The sequence below is a fragment of the Microtus pennsylvanicus genome, chromosome 22 (genome assembly GCF_037038515.1).
Source record: "Microtus pennsylvanicus isolate mMicPen1 chromosome 22, mMicPen1.hap1, whole genome shotgun sequence".
In the NCBI taxonomy this organism is placed as follows: Eukaryota; Metazoa; Chordata; class Mammalia; order Rodentia; family Cricetidae; genus Microtus; species Microtus pennsylvanicus.
The window spans coordinates 10,260,055-10,282,138 of record NC_134600.1 but is presented as its reverse complement, the minus strand read 5'-3'; the positions used below and the strand labels follow the sequence as shown (position 1 = coordinate 10,282,138).

Genomic DNA, 22,084 nt, shown 5'->3' with positions numbered 1-22,084 from the left:
AGACTCCTCCAAGATCCAAAACCTCATCAGCCGTGGGTGATTTGCAGAGTTTACAGAATCAGCATAGCTTTTCTTCTGCTGAGTGGGCCTTAAGTCCTGTTAGACAGCTGTTGCTTACCACCAAGACATCAGTGGCACTCCTTCAGCTCTTCCTTGCCACGCTGGGCCATTGTTGTCATTTGTAGGCATTACTGCTGGGTAGCACTACTGTTGCACTGAGGGCTGCTTGTTGGTTCCCCGCTGCCCAGCTAGCTTAGACACAAAATAACCACACAGAAACTGTATTGATTAAATCACTCACAGAGATTTCACAAGAAGACCAACTCACACACCGTCACATAGAGGACCTAGGTCAGTTTCACACAGGCTCCCTGGTTGGAGGTTTAGACTCTGTGAGTTCCTATGAACCCAGGTTCGTTGATTTCGTGGGTATTCCTGTGACTTCCTTGACCTGTCTGGCGTACCATCTTTTCTTTCTCGCTTCAGCAGGATTCCCTGATTGGCTGTGAGTCTCCACATTTGTTTCCATCTGTTACTGGGTGAAGCCTCTTCCATGACAATTGAGGTAGGCACGAAGAATAAATTTCTCTCTGTCTCTTGTTTGATTGCTTTTGTGATGTCTAAAGCTGTTTTGACATTTGAGAATATATTTTCCTGAAATGAATCAGCATAAATTTATGGTGAAATTTTAACGTACCAAGCCTCTGCTCCTGTTGGGGTTAAGATACCAGTGGCTCTTCCCTTGGGATAGTTCAGAGACAGCACAAATGGGAACTATTATTGACATATGGACCGCTCAACATGGACAGATACCCCTAATATGCAGGAATCATGAACATGATGCACACATACAGTGTTAGAGAGGCATCACATGCTTGGAATTCAGGGCTAAAGTCAAAAGAACTCAACAACCTTTGCAAATCCGACAGCCATTGCAGCAGCCCTGACATCAGGGTGCATTTGTTTGTTTGTTTTTGGTTCTCTCTGTAGCCTTGGCTGTCCTGGAACTCACTTAGACCAGGCTGGCCTCGAACTCACAGAGATCCGCCTGCCTCTGCCTCCCGGGTGCTGGGATTAAAGGCGTGGGCCGCCACCTTTAATCCTGGACTGCGTCGCCAAAGAAAAGAACTTGGCAGAACGCTGCAGAGATCCTGTGGCAACGTAGCGACGCTCACAAAAAAGCGACAGCTAAAAAGCTACTTTATTTACTACTGTAGCTAAAGAAAGGGCTCTTTCTACTCCCCAAATAATAATGATAATTAAAAAATAATAATAATAATTGGCGCCGGGTGTCGCTCATAGAGACAGAATAGGCGAGTTGACGAGGCCGAAGACATAGCTCTTTGTATTAAATAACCGCGGCGGTCTCTGGTAAGATTTAATTTTGTGCGCGGCTGTTCAGCTCCACCCTTTCTGTGAGCGGCTTTAATTTGACAGTGCCCAAACTAAAGATGGCGGCGCAGGCGCGGCGCCGACCACACTGACCATAGAGTCCCGAAGCTAGAGGAGCCCGCGGCGGACCGCGGCGGAGACCCACGCCCCGGGCTAGCCGGCTCGGGAAGGAAGTCGGTGGTAAGGCCGGCGCTCGGCGGCTCCTGCGCCTGCGCGAAGATGGTGGAGGAGCGCGTCCGCGTGGTTCGCTGCGGCGGCAGCCGGCTGAACTTCAGGAGAGCCGTGTTCTCGGCGGACTCTAAGTATGCGGGGGGCCGCGGGCAGACGGGGCCGACTGGGCGCCGCGGGCCGGGGAGGGGACTGGAAGCCGAGTGCGAGCATGGGCTCCGCGTGTCCGGACCCGGGGATCCCGGGGCAGCCTGGCCTGGCTGCTGCATGGGTGAGCCTGGGCTCCCCGGACCCTGCCTGCCGGGAGATCGGGGTGCAGGAGCTAGACCTCTAATGGTTCCGCCGTCTCCCCTCGTCCCGGAGAAAAGCATTTCTATTGCCAGCCTCTTTTCTTTTCTGGAAATTTACGTAAAAGCCGATGTTAGATCTCTAGGAGATAATCGGCCTCCCACAGTTTGGGAAGAATGAAATGTCTGTAGGCACACAACTTTTGCAAAGGTGCCTAGCTCAGTGGTCTATTGCAAGTCAGCTGGCATCCAGGCCGCTACCTTGTATCATCTTGAAGAGACGCCTACTAGTCGTGAAAGCCGCTGGACAGCGATACTTAGAGCTTGGGGAGCATAGAGGAGAGTCAGCTTTGAGCCTTATGATAAATTATAGTTATGAGTGTAACCGCGTGGGTTGGGAAGGAGCATCAGCTTTGTGGGAGGAAGCCACAGCTCCAAAAAGCTTTAGACAAAATCAGCGTTTCAGCAGGTGGAAAGGAAACGGGTAGGACTTAGGAGCGCCTGGACCTCGCCGTTGAGCGGAGCCTTTAACTCAGCATTTGTGAGCTGCTGTCTCCGGTCAGCGTGGAGCATTTTGGAGCACGGTGCACATGCAGCCGGTGAAGAGGAGCTGGGTGTCGGTGTCTGCAGCCGTTCGGCAAGGGAGCCGCTCAGTTGTTTGTGGGGCTATTCTGTATCTGTCACCTCATGGTTTTCTCCGTTAACCGATGAGTCCACCTTCGGTATCCTCCTAAGTTTAGCAACGCATCCATTGGACTATACAGTTCTTAAGCTATTTTGAAAGATATTTGCGTTGTTCTCTTTATAGTAGGCCACAAAAACATTACTCTCTCCGTGTCATAGGTGAGGCTTAGCTTTTCTCCTCTCTCTCTCTGTTTTCCAGGTATATCTTCTGTGTCTCCGGGGACTTCATCAAGGTGTATAGCAGTACCACCGAAGAGTGTGTGCACGTTCTACATGGGCACAAAAACCTGGTGTCGGGAATTCTCCTCAACCCCAACAACCATCTGCAGGTGCCAGTCTGGGGTGGAACATGTCTTACTGTTGATAAAAACAAACTAGCTTAAATTTTTAGGGCTGCTCTACAGCCCTAAATATCTGCTGGTTCCCCTAGTCAGGGGATTTTTCGATTATTCTTGGTGGAAAGAGAACCATTGCCTCGAACTACACTGCTCGTGTTCTACTCAGGGAACTCTTTCAGCCACATGATGCTAAGAGCTATTACTTGAGAAGGATGTTCTCGTCTGTATGTGGATCAGAAATAGAGGTGCAGTTAAATGGGTTTCTTGATTAGATGCCTTCTTGGGTCTCCATATCGCATTTGGCATCGTGAATATCCAAACACAGATCCATAAGTTTCAATTAAAAAAATGTAAATTTATTTCAGTATTTTGGTCTTGCTATAACAAGTTCCTATTTTCTTTCTTTTTTTTTCTTTTTTTTCTTTTTTTTTTTTTTTTTTTTGGTTTAATGAGACAGGGTTTCTCTCTTTATCACTGGCTATTCTGGAACTCGTTCTATAGACCAGGGTGACCTTGAACTCTGAGATCCACCTGCCTCTGCCTCCCCGAGTGCTGGGATTAAAGGTGTGCACCACCACCACCACCACCACCTGGCTTAAGTTCCTGTTTTCTGCTTTAGTTAGTAGCTTGGAGGCTATAGCTTGGTTTAGACAGGCTTTGTGTTGCTGCCCGAGACCATGTCACACAGTGGGGCATAGAGTGACACTCCTGTTTTCTCTCCAAAGTTATGTGAGCTCCTCTTAAAAATCAGAGCCAAATAACTGTTCGGTGTGGCCCAGGTATGTTTTTAATCCTGTCCTCTAAGAACTTGGCAAAATGAATTAAAATGAGCATCCTTTGAAGGCTTTGAATGGAAAAAAAAAAAAGTGTTCTTCAGTTAAAATCAAAAAAATTTATTAAGTGTGTTATTAACCTTTGTCAAAAAATGTATATACATTGTATAAAAGTTTGTCTCAATAATAAAATCAGACAAAGGTATTTTTCTTTTTTAAAAATACTTTATTAATTCTTTGAGAATTTGAGACATTACATTTTGGTTATATTCACCCCCTCCCCTGTCTCCTCCCAGGTCTACCCTTCATCCCATAGCCATCCAACTTTTTTTTTTAAGAAAAAAAATTTTCAATTAGTGCTGTCTATACAATCCATTGATGTCTGTTCCACTTACCAAAGGCCATACAGATAAGGGCAACTTTGTCAGCAGATTGGGATGAGGCTGTGGGATAAAAATTGTGTGAACTGGAGAATTCTGCTTTGTTCTGACGGCATTTTTGGTTTTAACCGTTTTACTCATCCATGTGTGTGATTCTTAGATAAAATAGCTGCCATTAATTTTTTACCTAACATAATTATTCTGCCTGAATAGATACTGTCTGATCCAAATGTGTTTTATTTTAATCTGAATCCAGTTCACAAAAAAAAATGGTCATATTGGCACTTTCTTTCGAGTTGAAATTATTTATAAACCTTATAACCAAGCTATTTTTATCTAATAACACAAAATCTGCATAGCCCTAGTAAAAAGCTAAGGTTACTTATCATAACTCCATAAGATCTGTGCTCACTGGGAAGGGTCCACAGACTGGTGTAACCTTGTCAGGGTGTCTGTAGTGATGTACAGCAACTAAGAGTTCTGCACCTTGTTGTCACCATGGTGTGGCCATAGAGTCAGTGCATAAGATTTCCTACTGTGTTCCCGAAAAGATTGGTCTTTAATGGATTGGATTTTAAAAAAGAAAAAAGAAGGCTGTGTTATTTGGCTATAGGAGGACCTTTTTGAGATACTTATTAGATAAGATGAATGCCGTGACACTAATTTGAAAGAGGATAGGGCTTTAGAGAAAGCAGGACGAATTCTTGAGTCTTCTCTCTCACGCGTTCCATGTCCTGTAGCCGAGCAGAAGAGTGACTCCCGCCCCCTTCATCCCTGCTTAGACTTGAAATTGCTAGATTGCTATAACTAGATTCTTTTGCAGAGACCCATGGCTGGTCTCCTCCATCTCAGATACTCAGGGCAGAGGTGTCTCAGACTCCGGAGCTTTGGAGTTTGGGTAATATTGGTTTTACTTTGCCAGCTCAACAGCCCCAAATCCCAAAGCTGAATCTGTTACTTTTTGAGTATTGTGCTGGGGCTTCTGAAGCTTTGCACTTAAATTTTAAGTAGGGATATTCAAGTTTTATAAACTCCGCTGTCCCTTAAAGACTAACGATGAGCTAACGAACAGCATGCACAAAGCAGCCCTTTAGGCCTGTAGTTATTCATTGATAATTTTGGAATACTGTTTAATCCGTTTTGTGCTGTTTTACCCTCCTAGCTCTACTCTTGTTCCTTTGATGGCACAATTAAGCTATGGGACTATCTTGATGGCATTTTGATAAAGGTATGTGTATTGTTCTTTCGTTTTCTTTTTTCTATAAGGCTTAATCTTAAAGGGACTTCCTGAACAAATTAGTAAATCTATATTATTTAAAAAGATACATAGTTCTGACTATATAAAAATTTGAAGATCCTATCATAGAAAGAAGACCAATAAAAGCATTGAGAGAAAATATTTTAAACACCAATAAAAAAACAACTAGTTATTCCAGCAGGATGGGAAATAAATGATCCTGGACACTGAGACTGTAGGTCAGTGGTGGGGAGTCTGTGTGAGGTGCTGGCTTCTCTCCCAGCATTCTCTGGGAAGGGTAGAAGAGGCAGAAGTAAGTTAGGGATTATACAAAACAGGAAAAGACATGCCAGTTACCATGGTGAGATGGTTCATCTCATTAATGTTAGAAGTATAAATTTAAACAAACAGAGTGATTTTCCCCCCTGCCAAAATACACATTATAAAAGAGTGGAATAAGCACGGTTTAGAGAGAATTTATATGTGTAGTCAGCAGGAAGAAAACCAAAAATACAGTTCTTTTTCTGTAAGAATTTCTCACTGAAATATCGTGTGTGTGTGTCCCCATATATATCTTCCTTAAATTGTTTATGGTGGAACAAACTCTATATAATCTTGATGTTACTTAAAATTATGGTAGGTTTAGTCACTGAGGCGCTGCAATCATTGAGTCAGGAAGGCATATAAGAGATTGTTCGGTGAATCGTGTGCCTGGCCCCTATAGACAGGCGCTGTCTTGTGGTAGGGAGACAGAGGTGAGAGCTTCAGACTGCACTGCGAGCTCAGGGCTCTGCTGAGGGCATGGGGTATAGTGTGACCTGTGACCTCTTTTCAGACGTTCACCATTGGACCTAAGCTCCATGCCCTGTACATTCCTCCCAATGCCGAAGACTCCGTCTTCCTCACAATCCTTAAAGAAGACCCAGGTACAGTATAGTGCGCTTAATAGTTCTCGTGGCCGTCAGCTGGATCTTTGCCGTTTCACAGAACCGTGTCACTCGGCGCTGCTTTTAATCCCCAAGAATTTTTATTTTATTTATTTTTAATTAAAAATTTCTACCTCCTCCCCAATTTCTGTCATCTTTACATCAGGGTGGGGGTTCTGTTCCGAGGCCTTCAGCGGAATTAAAGGCAAGTGCCGTTTTAAACCTCAGCTTGGTATACTGAAACAAAGATACCCGTGTAAGATTTTTATTTCTACAGTGATAGCCAGCAGTGGCAAGAAGTTGTAGATTCAGACCTTGTTCCGATGCAGAGCCCAGGGACTAGAGAGATGGCTCAGCAGTTACAAGCATTTGCTGCCCGTGCAGAGAACCCGGACTTGGTTCCCTTACCCCTGGGGCAGCTTACAGCCACCCATCGCTCCGCTCCCAGGACCCCCGTGAGCACCAGGCTCTACATGAAGTGCACATTTATACAAGCAAGCAAAGCTCATAGACATTAGGTAAATCGTTTTTTAAAAAGAAAAATGATGAGTTCAGCCAGACAGTGGTGGCGCACACCTTTGATCCCAGCACTCTAGAGGTAGGGGCAGGTGGATCTCTGAGTTTGAGGCCAGCCTGGTCTACCAAGCAAGTTCTGAGGCATCCAGGGCTACACAGAGAAACCCTGTCTTGGAAAAAAAAAAAATGAAGAATTAAGCTCTTTGTTCAATATGACCTTAAGTTACAGTCTTGGCATTTGAGCCTACAGAGTAGCAGCTTTGTGGGATTCGGTGTGCTTGCTTTAGAGAAACTCTGTAACAAATGGCTTCCTTTGGCTAGACGTATTTCAGCTGGTTTCCGTGAAACTGCCCAAGTCATCAAGCCAGAACGTGGAAGCTAGGGAGCGAAACTTTGTTTTGGATTATGTGAACCGGTCGCCCAAATGCATTGACTTCGGAAACAAGGTACGTTTCTCCTGTTAGTTTCTGCTTATATTTAAAATCTGTAAGTGTTCCCCTCAACACTGGTCATCCAGTGCAATACTATATTTTTGTTGGTAACTAAAGATCTATGACATTGTTTTAACAAGTATTCCTGGATTATGGTCTGTATTCTTTTAGAACCATCCTTATGTTATATATTCTGCCCTTTGTTCTTTTATAACTTCCCCCCCCCAAATAACAATGTTTGGTATTTTTACTCTTTTTTGCCTGTTTTATATAAAAACCACTGAGATTGTTCCATTTTAAGAAAAGAAAAAGAAGTTCTATTTTAGGCTGTGTCTCTTTAGACAATATGGACTAATTGACATACCCATTATAGGAAATTCAGGTATTACAGAAAAATACAATGAGGAAAGAAAATCTTCAGTGTCACCAGGAATAATGTTTAAAGACTTTTCTAGACTTTTTTTTTTTTTTAACACATAGAAGATGACAGTTCCCAAAGGAGATAAGATCAGAAATATTTGTCTCTTTTCAACTGAATATTGCACCCTGCATGTTTTTGACAGGTACTTGATGATATCCGTACCATTATCTAGCTATCTGTTAATAACTTATTATTTTAAAATAAAAATGCCACCGAAGACCTATTACGTCAGCCTTGGGGTTGGTAGGATTCCTTTGTCATTCCCCTGGGCGGGGACATCCTGGGCGAAGATGGCTTTATCACGGTCGGTCAGTATTCATTGTCGCGGATCCTCAGTTAGAGTCCGCCTCACCCGCTGCTGCAGTTACCAAGGGTGTCAGGCCGAGATCAACGTTAGACCCCCTGGCCCCGGGTTAGAGCGTGACCGTGAAGGAGTATGCGTGAGAGTGACGGTGTCCCCGTAGCTCTGAAACATAAGCTGACCACCAGAGCCCGCCAGCCAGACGGCTGAGTGCTCCTCCGCGCCGAAACGACATCCGTGATCCACATAGAGGTGTCGATCAGAAGGGTGGTGGTTGTGTTGAGCTCCGGTTGGCAGCATACAGTAAAATAAGCCGTGATGATACAAATGGCAGTTGCTGGTGAGCGTTGGGACATGGACCAGACGGGGAAGGGGCGTTCAGGGGTGATAAAGGAAATGTTTCTAGGTCGTGGTTGTGGCAGCCGCGGTGGACAGACTCAAACGTGGCGTGGTATCATATGTATGCCTAATGGGGAAAAAATTACATCACTGCAATTAAGGCGAGAGAGTGTCGTTGTAGAATTTAGGGCTTGCTTCCTCTTGATTTTAAAGGTAAGACGGTCTTTTCCATGGCCGAAGTCTAGCCTGCCGTTTTGCAGTAGGTCAGTCTCCAAGAGCTTTCCTCCTAATGCTGCCTTCTGCTTCAATCACCAGGGAGAATATATTGCCGCGGTGCGGGACTTCTACTTATCCGTTTACTTTCTCAAAAAGAAAAAGACATGCAAGTAAGACTTTGCTTTTACTAACTTGGTCGTATTTGCACGAGCCCTTGTTACAGTGTTGTACAAACCTGCTTCCTGGGTCTTGTTTCTAGAAGTGGGAACCTCCAGTGTAGGTGAGGATCCTAGCTCGGGGTCTCCTCCATCCCAGACCCCATCTATGCAATGCACCAACCGTGGACTTGGTGTAAAAATGGATTTAGATTGACAAGGCCTGGCCTGATGGTTCTCATTGACTGTAGGAACCAAAATAGGAGGTTACTGGGGCTTTGTTGCAGTTCACTTCCTGTTACTGAGAAGGACACCTTTACCAAAAACAGCCTGGGAGGAAAGCGCATTTTCGACCATCATCTTGATCTCACAGTACCTCATAAAGGGCAGTTAGAGCAGAAACTCAAGGGGGCAAATAAAGCAAAGGCCGAGAATGTTGTTTATCGGTGCTCTCTATGGCTCCCCCAACTTGCTTTTTATACCCCCCAGTCCCGCTTGCCCAGTGGTAGCATTTCCCCTAGAGAGCTAGGCCCTCCCACCTCAATGTCAATCAAGAAAATTTCCCACATGCTTACCAACAGGCCAAATGGAGGCATTGTCTCAGTTGAGCTTTCTTCTTGCTGGATGACCCTAGCTTGTGTCAAGTCAACAAAATAAATAAATCACAGCATGGTCTTAAGCTATTTCATGATTCCAGCTACCATGTACTTCAAATTAATATGTTGAAGTAGAGACAGTATCTCACTGAGTTGTAAGGATGAATAAGATCTGTGTTTAGAGGCTGCGGTGAGAGCTGGGTGTTGTGTAGACAGTCTCTGTCAGCCACGGGCATCTTCCCAGCCTCCCTTGTAAGAGCCTCATGTCTTCACAAGTGAGCCCACCTAGACAGAGCCAACAGTTGATTCCTCTGTCGCGGCTCTTTAGGACACAAAGTTGGGTGTTGCAGTTAGGACTTCATAAGCATGGCCGTAAGCTGAATGCTGAAAGTTTGGTTCAGTGAGAAAATTGAATAAGCTGTCCCCAGGCCAGGAAAAGGTCCTAAAAAGACTGTCCTCGCCACCTACCTTAGTAGCTTCCGTTGGCCAGTTCTTGGGATAAGATACGAGTCACCTGAAGTTTGTACTGTGTTTTAATAGATGTCCGCCAAACAGAATGCTTGGTTCAGAACCCAAGGAAAGTTGTCTCTCTTTTTCCTAGCTTTACGTTACCATCAACCAAAAATAAGAAGAACGCTAGGAACAGGTTCACCTGTGTTGCCTGCCATCCAAATGAAGACTGTATCGCATCCGGCCACATGGATGGCAAGATCCGGCTTTGGTCAGTGAGCTCGGGGAAACACGGGGTCCCTTGTACTCTGCCTCCCCCCTCACCCTGAGGAGCACCCCTGCCTCTGGGCTGTGCTGCCGAGCTCTGCCTTCCTTGGTCCTGTAGGACACCTCACCCTAAGCTTCTGGAGAAAGGAAGCGCTCTCTGTCACCTAGAACCATCTAGGCTCTCAGCCTTTGAACTAAAACAGGACAGTGTGGCATTGCCGCACGCCTACTGGGTGGTGTGGTAGGGTCATAACAACCTGTCAGAAGAGGTGGTTGTGGTTAGGAATAACAAGCTGTTTCCCAATACTGAAGCCCGAATGCTGGAGATGGCCATTTGTTGGATTTAGCATGCTGTCGTTTCCTATCTTGCACCTGAGGTCAAGTTAAGAGTTTTGTTTCCTCAGCCCTAAGTAAATGTCTCCATCAAATAGCTTTGCTCGAGGTTCAGGGAACCCCTTGGAAGAGGAGGCAGAAAGAGTGTCCTTTGCCTGTGTAGTATGGCTTCCAGTTCAGTGTTTCTATGGGATTCCTGAGCACAGACGAGTGGGTCTCTGTTCCTGTGCTTTCTCTTAGTTCTTTTTTTTTTAAACCCAATTCTGATGTGTTAATTTTTGTTTTACTGTAGTTTATTTTATTGCTCTCTCAGAAGCCTGTTGGTTTTCTCATCAGAGACAAAGGAAGTAGGTCTAGATGGGAGGGGCGGGGAGGAGTTGAGGGAGGGGAAACCGGAATCAGGGTATATTATGAGACATTATGAGAGGAGAAACAATGTTAAAAAGCACTTTGTTCTCTGCAACAGGCGGAATTTTCATGACGAAAAGCAGTATACATACACCTGTTTACATTGGCACCACGATTTGGTGATGGATTTGGCCTTTACGGTGTCAGGTAAGGCCACTTTGATAATGAAAAGGATGTTTAGAAGTATCTGAATCAAATGTTGGGACTCAGAAAGTTTATGGTTTAAGATTTAAAATTGTATGAGGCACCAGGTATGGTATACAGCTGTAATTCCATTTCTAGGGAGCCTGTGGCAGGAGGATCATCAGGAGTTCCAGGCCTGCCTAAGCTCTGTAGAGAGAGACCCTCTCCACGTTATGGGAGTTAAGTTGTGAACACTTTGTTCTTCCTTGAGACAGGGTTTCTCTGTAACTCCATTGGAGCCTGTCCTAGAACTCATTCTGTAGACCAGGCTGGCCTCGAACTCACAGAGATCCGCCTGCCTCTGCCTCCTGAGTGCTGGGATTAAAGGCGTGCGCCACCACCGCCCTGGTAGGAACACTATTTTTATGGCTCTTTGTTGTGCTTTGCTCACCGCCATAGCATGTGGTTTAGCTATCCGGATTCTAGAGTGTACACTTGTGTTCATCTCTCCTGACACGGAAAACCCGTGTAAAGTCTAGGCAGCCTTAGAATAGAGTTTAGTCCATAATCCGCTGTTGTCTATAAAATGCAAATTGCTGCTGGTGTTTTCCGTCATCTGTTTTCGTACCTGTGAAGTGTGTTGTTGACTGTCCTTTCACGGATGAAGGACGTGAAGAGCTGAGGCAGTGGCTAGCTAGCATACTAGTCTGGTGGTTAGCAAGAATTTGGGCAGGTCTTAGATGCCCGTGTACTCTGGATGCTGCAGGTGAACTTAGGGCTAGCTCCTGGCTAGACTCGGTCTGCTGAAGCCTTAGACAGGTAAACTTAGGGTTAGAACCGCCTTAGAGCCAGGAGCGAGACTCTGTCTGCTGAAGCCTTGGACTTGAGGAGCCATGCCTGGTGTCTGCAGGAGTATCATTGTGACATAGGATTGAGACATAAAAGAGAAAGAAGGGGAGCTAACCGTACAGATGAAGAAATGTGGGCTGTTTACTCACCTTTACCCTCCTTTCCTCTGACCTCCAGAAATAAAAACTAAATACTGTGTGTTTTGGTGTGCTGGTGTACACATCCATGTGTATTTGTGTGTGTGTTTCATGAAATGTCTTGGTTCTCCCCTGATCTAACCGATCCTTCCTCCTCATCTCTCTCCTGCGGCCTCTGCCCATCTCAGGTCCAGGAATGGTCATAAACATACAGTAGTATACAACGTCACGTGACCGAATCCTGTCCAGACTTTGTTTTCTGTAACGACCGTGCAAGAATTAATCCCTTTTCTCCACATTCCGGTGCAGTGAGGCAGTGTCTCATTCTGAGTGTTCGTTTGCATGTCTGGTAGTTCCTGATGTGGGGGATGCTTTCATACTCCTGTTGGGCTTCTGTGTATCTTCTGGGAAATAAATGTCTATATTAAAGGGTTTTCATTTTGTCCATTCTTCAGTTGTATTATTTATGCTTTTTAACTATTTGAGTTATTTAGACCTTATAAATATCAATCCCTTATTAGATGTCTGACGGACAGACATTTTATCTGTAGGTCATCCTGTCTCTGTTTCCTCTGTTGCACAATAGCGTGGCTGTCGCTATTACTATTGTAACTATAAAAGAAGAGTTTGATTGTTTCATCACAGGGAATCGATAAATGCCCAAGGTGCCAGATGTCCAAATGACATAATTTGAGTATTATACTATATATGTGTGCAAGCATCATGTTGTACCGTGTATGTCTGTGCAGCTATGTCCATTGAAAATAAGATTAAAATAAGACTGAAAGATAATCAATGAAAGCAATTAAAATGGTAGGAAGGCACGTTTGTCAATTTCCAAAGAGATCCCCTAAATGCTGCTTATATTTGCCTTTGTTTTGTCTCCCTCCAAACTCTGCCCGTGTGTTCTCTTCGGCGGTGAAGGCAGCAGTCTGTTGAGTGGCGGGCGCGAGTGCGTGCTGGTCGAGTGGCGGGACGGAGCAGAGAAGAACAAGGAGTTTCTGCCTCGCCTGGGCTCGACGATCGAGCACATCTCCGTCTCCCCTGCAGGAGATTTGTTCTGCACTTCTCACTCTGACAACAGTAAGTCTGAGTGTCTCGGTGGCGATACGTTAGTCGGCAGCCTCTAGATGGGAAACAGGGACCTAGAACTAGCTAAGAACGGGAAGAGGCTTACTAATACATGGGTTTTTTTTCTTCCATCCTCTGATCTTCCCCACCCCTCTCTGCCTCACATGCCAGCAGATCCATCATTTTCAAAATTGTTTTTATGTTTACTGCTATGGCAGTTATATAAGTGGGCTTTCCTACTTCCATAATAGTATTGTCGTGAGAGGGCTCTGAGTGTCTTTCGTCACAGCTCTAGGGAGTGAGGGAGCGCTGCGGCTTGCCATAGGAGGAGAGGCATGTCTCTTCTTCCCATGCCTTCTCAGCTAGATCAGTCTGTGCGCCATCGATTTGTCCATGAGCACAATCTGTAAAAGCGGGTAATAGATGCCCTCCTCTTACACAGAACCCTGCTCAGTTCCCAGCACCCCCATCAGGCTCACAACCCCCTGTAACCCCAGGTGGGGGACACCCAGCATTCTCTTCTAGCATCTTAGAGCACTTGCACCCACCCCGCAACACACACATGAACACACAGACTTTGAGAGAAAAGATTAATGGTCTCGCCAGAAACTTCTATTCCCATCCCTGATTGTTGAACTAACTTGTAAAATGTAGCCCTGGTTTTCTAATAACACGGACGTAGTTTTAACTTACTGGATTGTCTTGTGTTCTGGCACATTTCAGAGTCACATAAACACGGGTCCTCTTCACCTTGGCACTCTGACCTATTTATGTTTAATGATTTGTCTCCCTGCTTTAACAGAGATAACCGTTATCCAACGAAACCTCGACGCATGCGCAGTAATCCAAGGCCTAGTGAAAGGTACTGCGGACTCTTGGGGATGTGGGACCGACCTGACGAGCAGCCCACACGTGAATCACCGTCTCCTCTCTTGCAGATAGGAGCATATCCACTGGCTTGATGGTCGACCCGAAAACCAAGGCCTTAGTTTTGAATGGAAAGCCTGGTCACCTGCAGTTTTACTCTCTCCAGGGTGATAAGCAGCTGTATAATGTAAGGTTTTGATCTTTAAGCGAAGTTTTAAAACGAGGGTTAGGTCTTTACAATAACGCCTGATGCTGATCCTATGCATCTGTATTTGAATGTGGCTCAGAGTGTCTGTGATTACTCTAGTGCCGTTGTTGCTGCCCACACGTGAGCTTCAGGCGCAGTGACAGGGCTGTAGATTTAAGTGCACATAAAACATAAATAGATTTTATGTGTAGACTTGGGTCCTAGCCCCCAGATGCCTCCTGAGACTGTGTAAACATCCTAACCGTCGAATACTTCTGAGACCTTTTGGATCTGCTATTCAGATCAGCTCTTCAAACGAAGGTTCCCTAACCAAAAGCTACCACTTCATTATCTTAACAAACACTAGACATTGTGAGGGATTAAGAGATTCGCCATAAATGAAAAAGCTAGCCTACTTAGACCGTCACTTATCTTTTTTTATTTTGTTCCTCTCTTAAAGCGAGAGAATTCGATTTAGCTTTGAGAAATTATGATTGTAAATTAAAGGCACTTCTGTTAATAACATCCCGTCCCCTCTGACCTCGTCAGTTAGACATCATCCAGCAAGAGTACATCAATGACGACGGACTGATCCAGATCGAGCTAAAGAAGGCCGCCTTTAGCCACTCCGGCACGTGGCTGGCCACAGTCGAACAACGGCAAGAAAACCCATCTGAGCTGGAAATGCAGATGAAGCTGTGGGTTTTCAGCAAGAAGACCCAAGGGTAATCCTGCTGTGTGGTCCCTCGTTTGATTCTTGTCTCACACTTAAAGCCGTCAGTCTTTCTGTTCCATTTTGACACGTGGGAATGGGCTTGGGGCATTATTCTAATAATAAGGCTTTGTTTAGCTTTGTGTGCTGAGAAAGCGTTCGTGTAAAGTAGGTCTTACTGTGTCATCCCCGAAATGATGAACCGTGAGAAAGAATTGTAGCCCACAACACAGTACACAGTTCTAGGCAAATCCAGAATTCGAATCCAGATGTGCCTCAGTGTCTGTGAGAGTTGAGTATAGACACGTGACCTGTAGACATGAGTCATATGTTTATGTAAATAACCACCGCTGGTTTGAGAACTGCTCGTTGGGTCTTTTTGTGTGCCAGCCGTCTTTTGAGACAGGGTCTCTCTCTGTGTAGCCCTGGCTGTTCTAGAACTTGCCATGTAGACCAGACTGCTTCAAACTCAGATTTGCCTGTGTCTGCCTCCCGAGGGCTGGAGTCGTGGCCTGCACCACCACACCTGGCTGGGGAAGTTTCTAAAGAATTGGTAACCTGAGCCTGTGCCGCACATTGCACGCCTGAGAAAAGAGGCCCAAGAACCAAGTGATTTTTCTTCCTAGTCCTCTCTTCGCACAGAGACGCTTGATGCGCTGCCCTGCTGCTCTCTCGGGACACAGAACAGTGTGGGACTAGGGCAGTTCCAATAGTCATTTTTATCCCGTATTTCCACGTTATAAACGTAGTGGGGCCTTTCAAGGCCATTGTTTTCTTCTGGTGTCTGTCTTTAGAAGCAGACCTCTACGTTCTGTGTAGCTAGCCTGCAGAGCCTGCTGCGGAGGCCTTCATTCAGCATGGCTTTTTGCTGCGGAGGCCTTCATTCAGCATGGCTTTCTGCTGCGGAGGCCTTCATTCAGCATGGCTTGTTTGTCTTTGGCTCTTTTTTACCAGTGAGCTGGCCGCCGTATATAGTGATAGGCGGTTGAGTCACCGCGGACGCGTGTGATGTTAGAACCTGTCCTGTGTCCGTGACAATCCATCACCCTCCCATGTTAAAGATATTACTGCACTTTGTACGGAATATATATATATATATATAAAGATAGCCTGCTGTATCTTTTCCAAGAGTAAACGTGTGGTTTTCCTTCTGCTAGGTTCTCTCTTAACACCAAGATCGCCATGCCTCATGACGACCACATCACAGCTCTCTGTTTCAATAATGCGGAAAACTATGAAAGACCCATGCTGGTCACAGCTAGCAGAGACGGCCACTTCAAAGTGTGGGTGTTAGCCGATGACTCCGATATATACAGTAAGTTAACGCGTAGGTCGTACTGAGAAGTCACCGCTGGAAGAAGTGATGCCTTTGTATGTCGTTAATATCCTCTTTGAGAAGGGGTTTTCTACCTTGTTACCTTCTATAAACTATTGCTTAATTTCAGCAGATTTTTTTTTCATGTTAAATTTCTACATACCCTTTCACCAGAATCTGTGCCCTGAGGAAGTGAATGTTGTCTGTTTGGTGCAGCTGAAGGGGCTCTTGTGCTGGACCTTTCTTTTCTCCACTAGGGGGCGGTCAAGGTCTCCAGGAAGAGAAGATACCAGAAAAACACTTTAAACTTAGCACAGTGTGGGGAATCTGGTTTTTGGTTTTATTTTGCTTTCTTTGTTTAGCTTTTATAACATGTCTGTAATGCTATTTATTAATATTTATGTCATTGTTGTCATGACTTGTTTTCTCCACAGAAAAAGCCATCGGCTGGACTTGTGACTTCGTGGGCAGTTATCACAAGTACCAAGCAACCAACTGCTGTTTCTCGGAAGACAGCTCCTTGCTAGCAGTTAGCTTCGAAGAAATAGTTACCGTGTGGGATACAGAAACGTGGGAACTGAAGTGTACGTTTTGCCAACGAGCTGGGAAAATAAGGTAGGTAAATTAGTTTGAATTGCACTACCAAAGTATGTGTATCTTTGTAACTTAAGTAAGTCTTTAAAGTTCAGTAATGATGTATGGGTTCCCCAGTAGAAGTAAGTAGTCTTAGCTTGCTGGGGAGTAAGGGTAAGCTATTCAAAATGTTCGAAAGCTGAGACTTGTGTGCACATGAGCAGTTTACAAGCATTCTTAAACCAGGATCGACATTGAACGAACATTGAACTGTTCTGTTAGAACAGTGAACAATTGAATGGGGGTCCTGGGAAGCAATTAAAGCTATGCTAGCCGTGTGCTCCCGTAGAACATAATACAATGGTCAAACCGTTACTGCTGGTACCCAGACCTGAGGACTTTTCTGACAGGTGATTTTATCTCATTTCCAATATATCGGATTTTAAATTTACTTTGTAAAACTTTCTGTAAAATTTTGAGTACAGATTTTCTCCTGTAGGTAAAGACCATAAGGTTTTGTTCATTGTCACACACATTTTACATAAGCTTTGTGTTGTGTGGCGATTGTTACATGACGCAGCTCGTAAGAGGCGATCATCGAAGTCCCCTAAAGAGCCACAAGTACCTAAACACCCTTTGTATGGCCTTAGCCCCTATTCCATTGCCGCCAGAACACTTAGGAGCACAGAAGGGACAGCCGTGCCTGCTCGTGGTCTACACTGAGTAGGACTAAGCCCAGGGCTCACAGCCCGCCGCTCTGTGTAGGTAAATGTGCTGGCACTGCCGCCGCTCACCCTGGCGTGCTTCTGACCTAGGCACCTGTGCTTTGGAAGATTGACATGCTCCAAGTACCTTCTCGGCACGACTGAGAATGCCATTCTGTGCTGCTGGAACCTGCTCAGCTGTTCATGTAAGCAGTGTTTACGCTGAGGTGACTCGGCCTGTGGGCGGGACGAGTAGTTCCTGTTTACTCTGGTGGCCTAGGGAAGCATGCGTGGGGTGTTGCACTTAGGCACTGACGTTTCGGGACTCAAGGGTCCTGTGGCCCTGTCCTTCCCATAACAATATGTAATCTTTCATTTGACCGAAAGTTTCGGATCAGTGGCTGGTGGTAGGTTGCTGTAAACAATAAGACCCTTGTGCCCACTGTGCCCCGGGTGCAGGCCTCCACCTTCATCGTCTGAGTTGAGCAACGCTCTGTTGATGGTAGGACCCCGGGCAGTGTAAGATCTGAAAGCAGTCTCTCCCGGAACTCCTACAAAATGAGGCTTTGCTGCCTTTGATTTGCACGTAGGGAAGATGTGATGTTGTCTGTACCAAATGTGTGTGTGTAAGAGCAACCCTGGATCTGAGTGAGCCTCGCTTGGTGACAGTGTGCGGAAGGACCTGAAGTTGTTTCTGTAGCTCCGCTGTCGGCTGCACACTTCACCGAACCCTCCAGAGGATGGCAGTGTGAGTCTGTTGTTAGGGAGAGCTTAGACTCCTTCCATAGAATAGTGACGCGCTAGACTGCCCGGAAGGATGAAGAGGACCCATCGTAAAGACGGAAAGAGCTCCTGATGAACCTGATCTCAGAAGTGCTTCCTCTTCCCACAGTGCAGTGGAGCGCGAAATTAAACGTTAGCGTTTTGGAAGTCGACCCCTACTCAGACCACGTTGCCGCGGTGTCGCAGTCTGCAGGGGGCTCAGACTGTAAGTACTCACCTCGCTCTGATGGCATCAGGCCTGTTTCCGAAGTGTTCTTTCTCGTGTCTTTCGTATAAGCTGAAGCACACACGCTGTGGATCAGAAACCCCTCTACAGCTCCTCCTTTCTTGCCAGACACCTATAGCGTGTGTTTTCACGCTTAGTGCTAGGAGCGTTCTGGTACATCGCTGATTTTCCACAGGCCAGGTCCGACTCAGCCTTGACAGTCTCCTTTAGATGTCTGCCTGGGCTTCGTCTGCTTCTGAGACAATGTCTCCATCTCTTTTCTGATCCTTAAGACAAAGGCTTGGACGGTATTCTGGTGTCTCTTCTTCTGTGCCCCTGGTCTCTGGAACAGAATTCCCTGTCTCTTTCGGGTTCTCGTCCTCATTCCTTCCCTGTGTGGTGCACACAGTAGGCGCTCGGTAGATTAAACAGAAACAACAGCAGATCTGAAACAGTCCTAAGAAGGGCTCTGACCAGGTGGGCTGGGCACAGGAGGAGTGTGACCCTGCAGGCTGAGGGAGAGGCAGCCTCCACAGGTAAAGTTCCACTGTCCTTCTGTTTCCCCTTAGTGTTCGTCTTTAAGCCCAGCGAGCCCAGGCCGCTGTATGTTCAGAGGACCATCTCCAGAGAGGAAGTCCAGTGGGGCGTGTTCGTGCCTCGCGACGTCCCGGAGTCCTTCACCTCAGAAGCTCACCAGTGGCTGAACAGGTCCCAGTTTTACTTCCTAACGCAGTCACAGGTAATTAACTCTCCCGAAGCGTGACCAGTTTATGGACATAACTTTAGAAAGCTGGTTTCTAGGTAGAACTATGGCTTCACAGGGTCATTTCCTAAATGAACTCGTCAGATAGATGTCAGCCCAGCGGTGCTGTGAACGCAGTGTCTTAGCGCGTTACCCCCGCGTCCGCGAGGCTGTCTGTTAACTCTGACCCGAGCAAAGCCCCAAGCACCAGAACCATTTTAAGTTGCGTTTATTAACATTTTCCCTAATTTTATAGCTTGATTTGCTGTTGAAGAAACTGGTGGCCATTATTTTATTACCAGCTCTTACATGTCTCAAAAAACATAGTCCTGAGACTCAAAGTCTTGTAACCCTCACAGGGCCTTTCGAGCAAGTTTACATCTTTCCTAGCTTTTCTGTGAGCAGATGTATATGTCAAGATGGAAATTTGACACTTTAGAATCTTGTGTCGTCTCATTTAATATTGTTCATATTAATTTACCTGTCGTTTCAGTGTTTATTAACCTTCAGTACAAAGTCTCCGGAAGAGAAACTCACGCCAACAAGCAAACAGGTAGGCATTTGCCGCTGTCTGTGCGCACTACGCCGTCTTCCTAAAGAAAGTCGGCTTTTCGAATTCAGCTCTGACAAAAGTGGTTAGCGGGGCTGTAGGAAGGAATTAGAAAATGCGAGGAGGTGCAGCAGGCTTGGAGAGAGGGGGACAGGGAGGTATGTCTTTCCGTTTTAAATAGGAAGTCCAGGTAAACCTTACTGAATGCATCCTTCTTACTCTGCCTGCAATACGAGGCTCCCTGGAGAGTTGTGAACGGGGACTGACTCCTTCCACACACACCCAGCTGCCCTGGGTTTCGTTTTTAAATAAAAAACAAATTCTGCTCAGTCCCAAGCCTTTTACTCTATTTCAGTTTTTGTCTATTTTGTGGGCAGTTTTCTCATGTTTATCGACAGCACACACACACACACATACACACACACATACACACACACACACACACACACACACACACACACACACACCCTGCTTTTCTCACAGCTGTCTGAGAATGTTGCTTTCTTGGCTCTACTAAGATGCTCTCCTTCCAGCATGTCATGCGGCCTTTCACCCTGTCCTCTGCCCCGTGAACGCGGGGCCCTCTGTGGTCTGCGGCATCTGTGGTTGGCTTTCCCGTGTAGAAAGTGGGACCCTCGGCGTCAGTTGCTTTTCTGTGACATGAGAACAACGCTGAGTGATCTCTGCCCCTTCGCCAGAAGCACCTACGGTTCAGTGGCACTTACCTGTGAAGTCAAAGAAGTTCCGCCTTTTCACTGAAATAATGTCCTTTTCTCTTCTGTCCGTGCAGCTGCTGGCAGAAGAAAGTCTGCCCACGACCCCGTTTTCTCTTCTGTTGGGAAAACACAGGCGGCAGCAGGATGCGAGGTCCAGTGAGACTTCAGACAACGAGCTGGTACAACTCCCCTTAACGGAGAACATCCCTGCAATTAATGAGGTGAGTGGGGGTCCAGGAGCATGCGATTCATCCTCTGTCCCTCCGTGGGGTGATTATCTCTCTCCTGGACCTGGGTGAGAAGAGAGGGTTGCTCAGGTGTGGGCAGCTGGAAGGCCTGCCTCCTTTGGCTTCGTTATTCCCCGGGGAAGCCTTTTGTGTTCAGCTTAGCATTTAGAACAAAGGGTATTAGGAAGGGAAGTAACCCTGTGCCCAAGGAGGATCTTTTACCAAAGTCTGCCTCTCTGCATACCTCTAGCTACTCCACACCCCGGCCCACGTCCTGCCGTCGGCTTCTTTTCTGTGCTCTCTGTTTGTGAGCTCCTTGCTGCTGTCTAAAGAGACTGAAAGGTAAGAGTTCCAAATACATCATCTTCAGTATTGATTAGAGATTGTCGTCCACTTTTATATGTGGCTGATGACATAGATTATTAAGTACAGTTCTCTGTAACTAAGTGAGGGAGATGCGTTGTGCGTGCTTAGAGATGTGCTGAGAATCACACTTTCTCTACGTCCGCCTGCCCCTTTATGGCCGTGCTCCGTAAAGACTCATCACGGGGTCATCTTTTCTGTGTGGTATGTCAATGTGGGTCTTACAGTTAAGCTTTCGAAACGTCTAACGGTGTTCATATCTTATTCTGCTGTTGCCAAAGTGCTGAAGAAGTTCCCGATGTAGACATGGAAGAGAACAAAGAAAGCGACGATTCGGACGAAGAAAACGATCTTACCGAAAAAGCCCAGGAGATACATAACACGGATCTGAGGGACGATGTCATACATCAGCTGTCAAAACGTGAAGAGAAAGAGCTGAGAAAGTTCAGAAAAGTAGACTACAGCTGGCTAGCAGCTCTGTAGGCCGAGGCTGTGGACAATACAGAGACATGGTGTACTTAGGTTTTACCCCCTGTTAATACTCAAACTCTTAAAGTTATTTTATTTTTAAGACAAAATATTAAAAGCCTTTTCTTTCTGTATCTACTTGTTTATTTAGAGTCTTGATAAGTTGCTTAGGCTAACCTTGAACTTGAGACTCCTCTCTCAGCACCCCAAGTCAGTGGTAGGTTTATAGACCTGTTATCCCTGGTCCAGTGAGGTTTGTTTGTGTGTTTAGAGTTTTTTCATTTCATGTGTATGAATGTTTTCCTTGCATGTGTGTTTGTGTACCACTGGCTTCCGTGGTGCCTACCAAAGTCAGTTGAGGGCATCAGGCCCCAGGAACTAGTTACTCACGATGACGAGCCAGCATGAGGTTACTCGGGAAGACCAATGGGTACTCTTAAATCACCGAGCAAACTCCCCAACCACCTGGCCAGACTTTTTAAGAAACTCTTAATGTAAAAAAAAAAAGTATACTGTTGGTGTCGGGCCTTACAGTTGTGGGATCTATGCATTTATTTCTGTACTGAATCAAGGAGGAACCTTTTTTTCCCGGTAGGCATTGTTTCTAGGTGATGTGACAGAGCTGGCTATACTTTACACACATGCTTCATCTTTAATTTGAAGACAGAAAAGGATTTAAAAAGTCAAGAGGCTTTGCCACTGTTACTTTAAGTCTGACAGCAAAATTCCTTTATTTGCCAGATGTGGCTGATGTATTCGCCCATATAGACGTGACTCCCTTTGGTCAGATTTCCCAGTCTCTACCACTCAAGACAAAGTGGAAGCCACCCAATCAGCAGCCTTGTGTTGTGTTAGCACTAATGACCCTTATTTT

General features: G+C 45.8%; 1 protein-coding gene across 1 annotated transcript; it reads left to right on the top strand.

Moving 5' to 3' along the window:
- The first annotated feature begins 1,528 nt into the window (after positions 1-1,528).
- Wdr75 (WD repeat domain 75) lies at positions 1,529-21,344 on the top strand. Its single transcript, XM_075955967.1, has 21 exons — positions 1,529-1,694; positions 2,731-2,860; positions 5,185-5,250; positions 6,095-6,185; positions 7,023-7,147; positions 8,509-8,579; positions 9,762-9,881; positions 10,677-10,765; positions 12,652-12,810; positions 13,601-13,660; positions 13,737-13,852; positions 14,402-14,577; positions 15,722-15,879; positions 16,314-16,494; positions 17,268-17,362; positions 18,049-18,144; positions 18,714-18,883; positions 19,380-19,439; positions 20,227-20,373; positions 20,630-20,721; positions 21,024-21,344. Exons 1-21 carry the CDS (start codon positions 1,612-1,614, stop codon positions 21,223-21,225), a joined length of 2,487 nt encoding a protein of 828 aa, XP_075812082.1. The 5' UTR covers positions 1,529-1,611; the 3' UTR covers positions 21,226-21,344.
- The last annotated feature ends 740 nt before the right edge of the window (positions 21,345-22,084 follow it).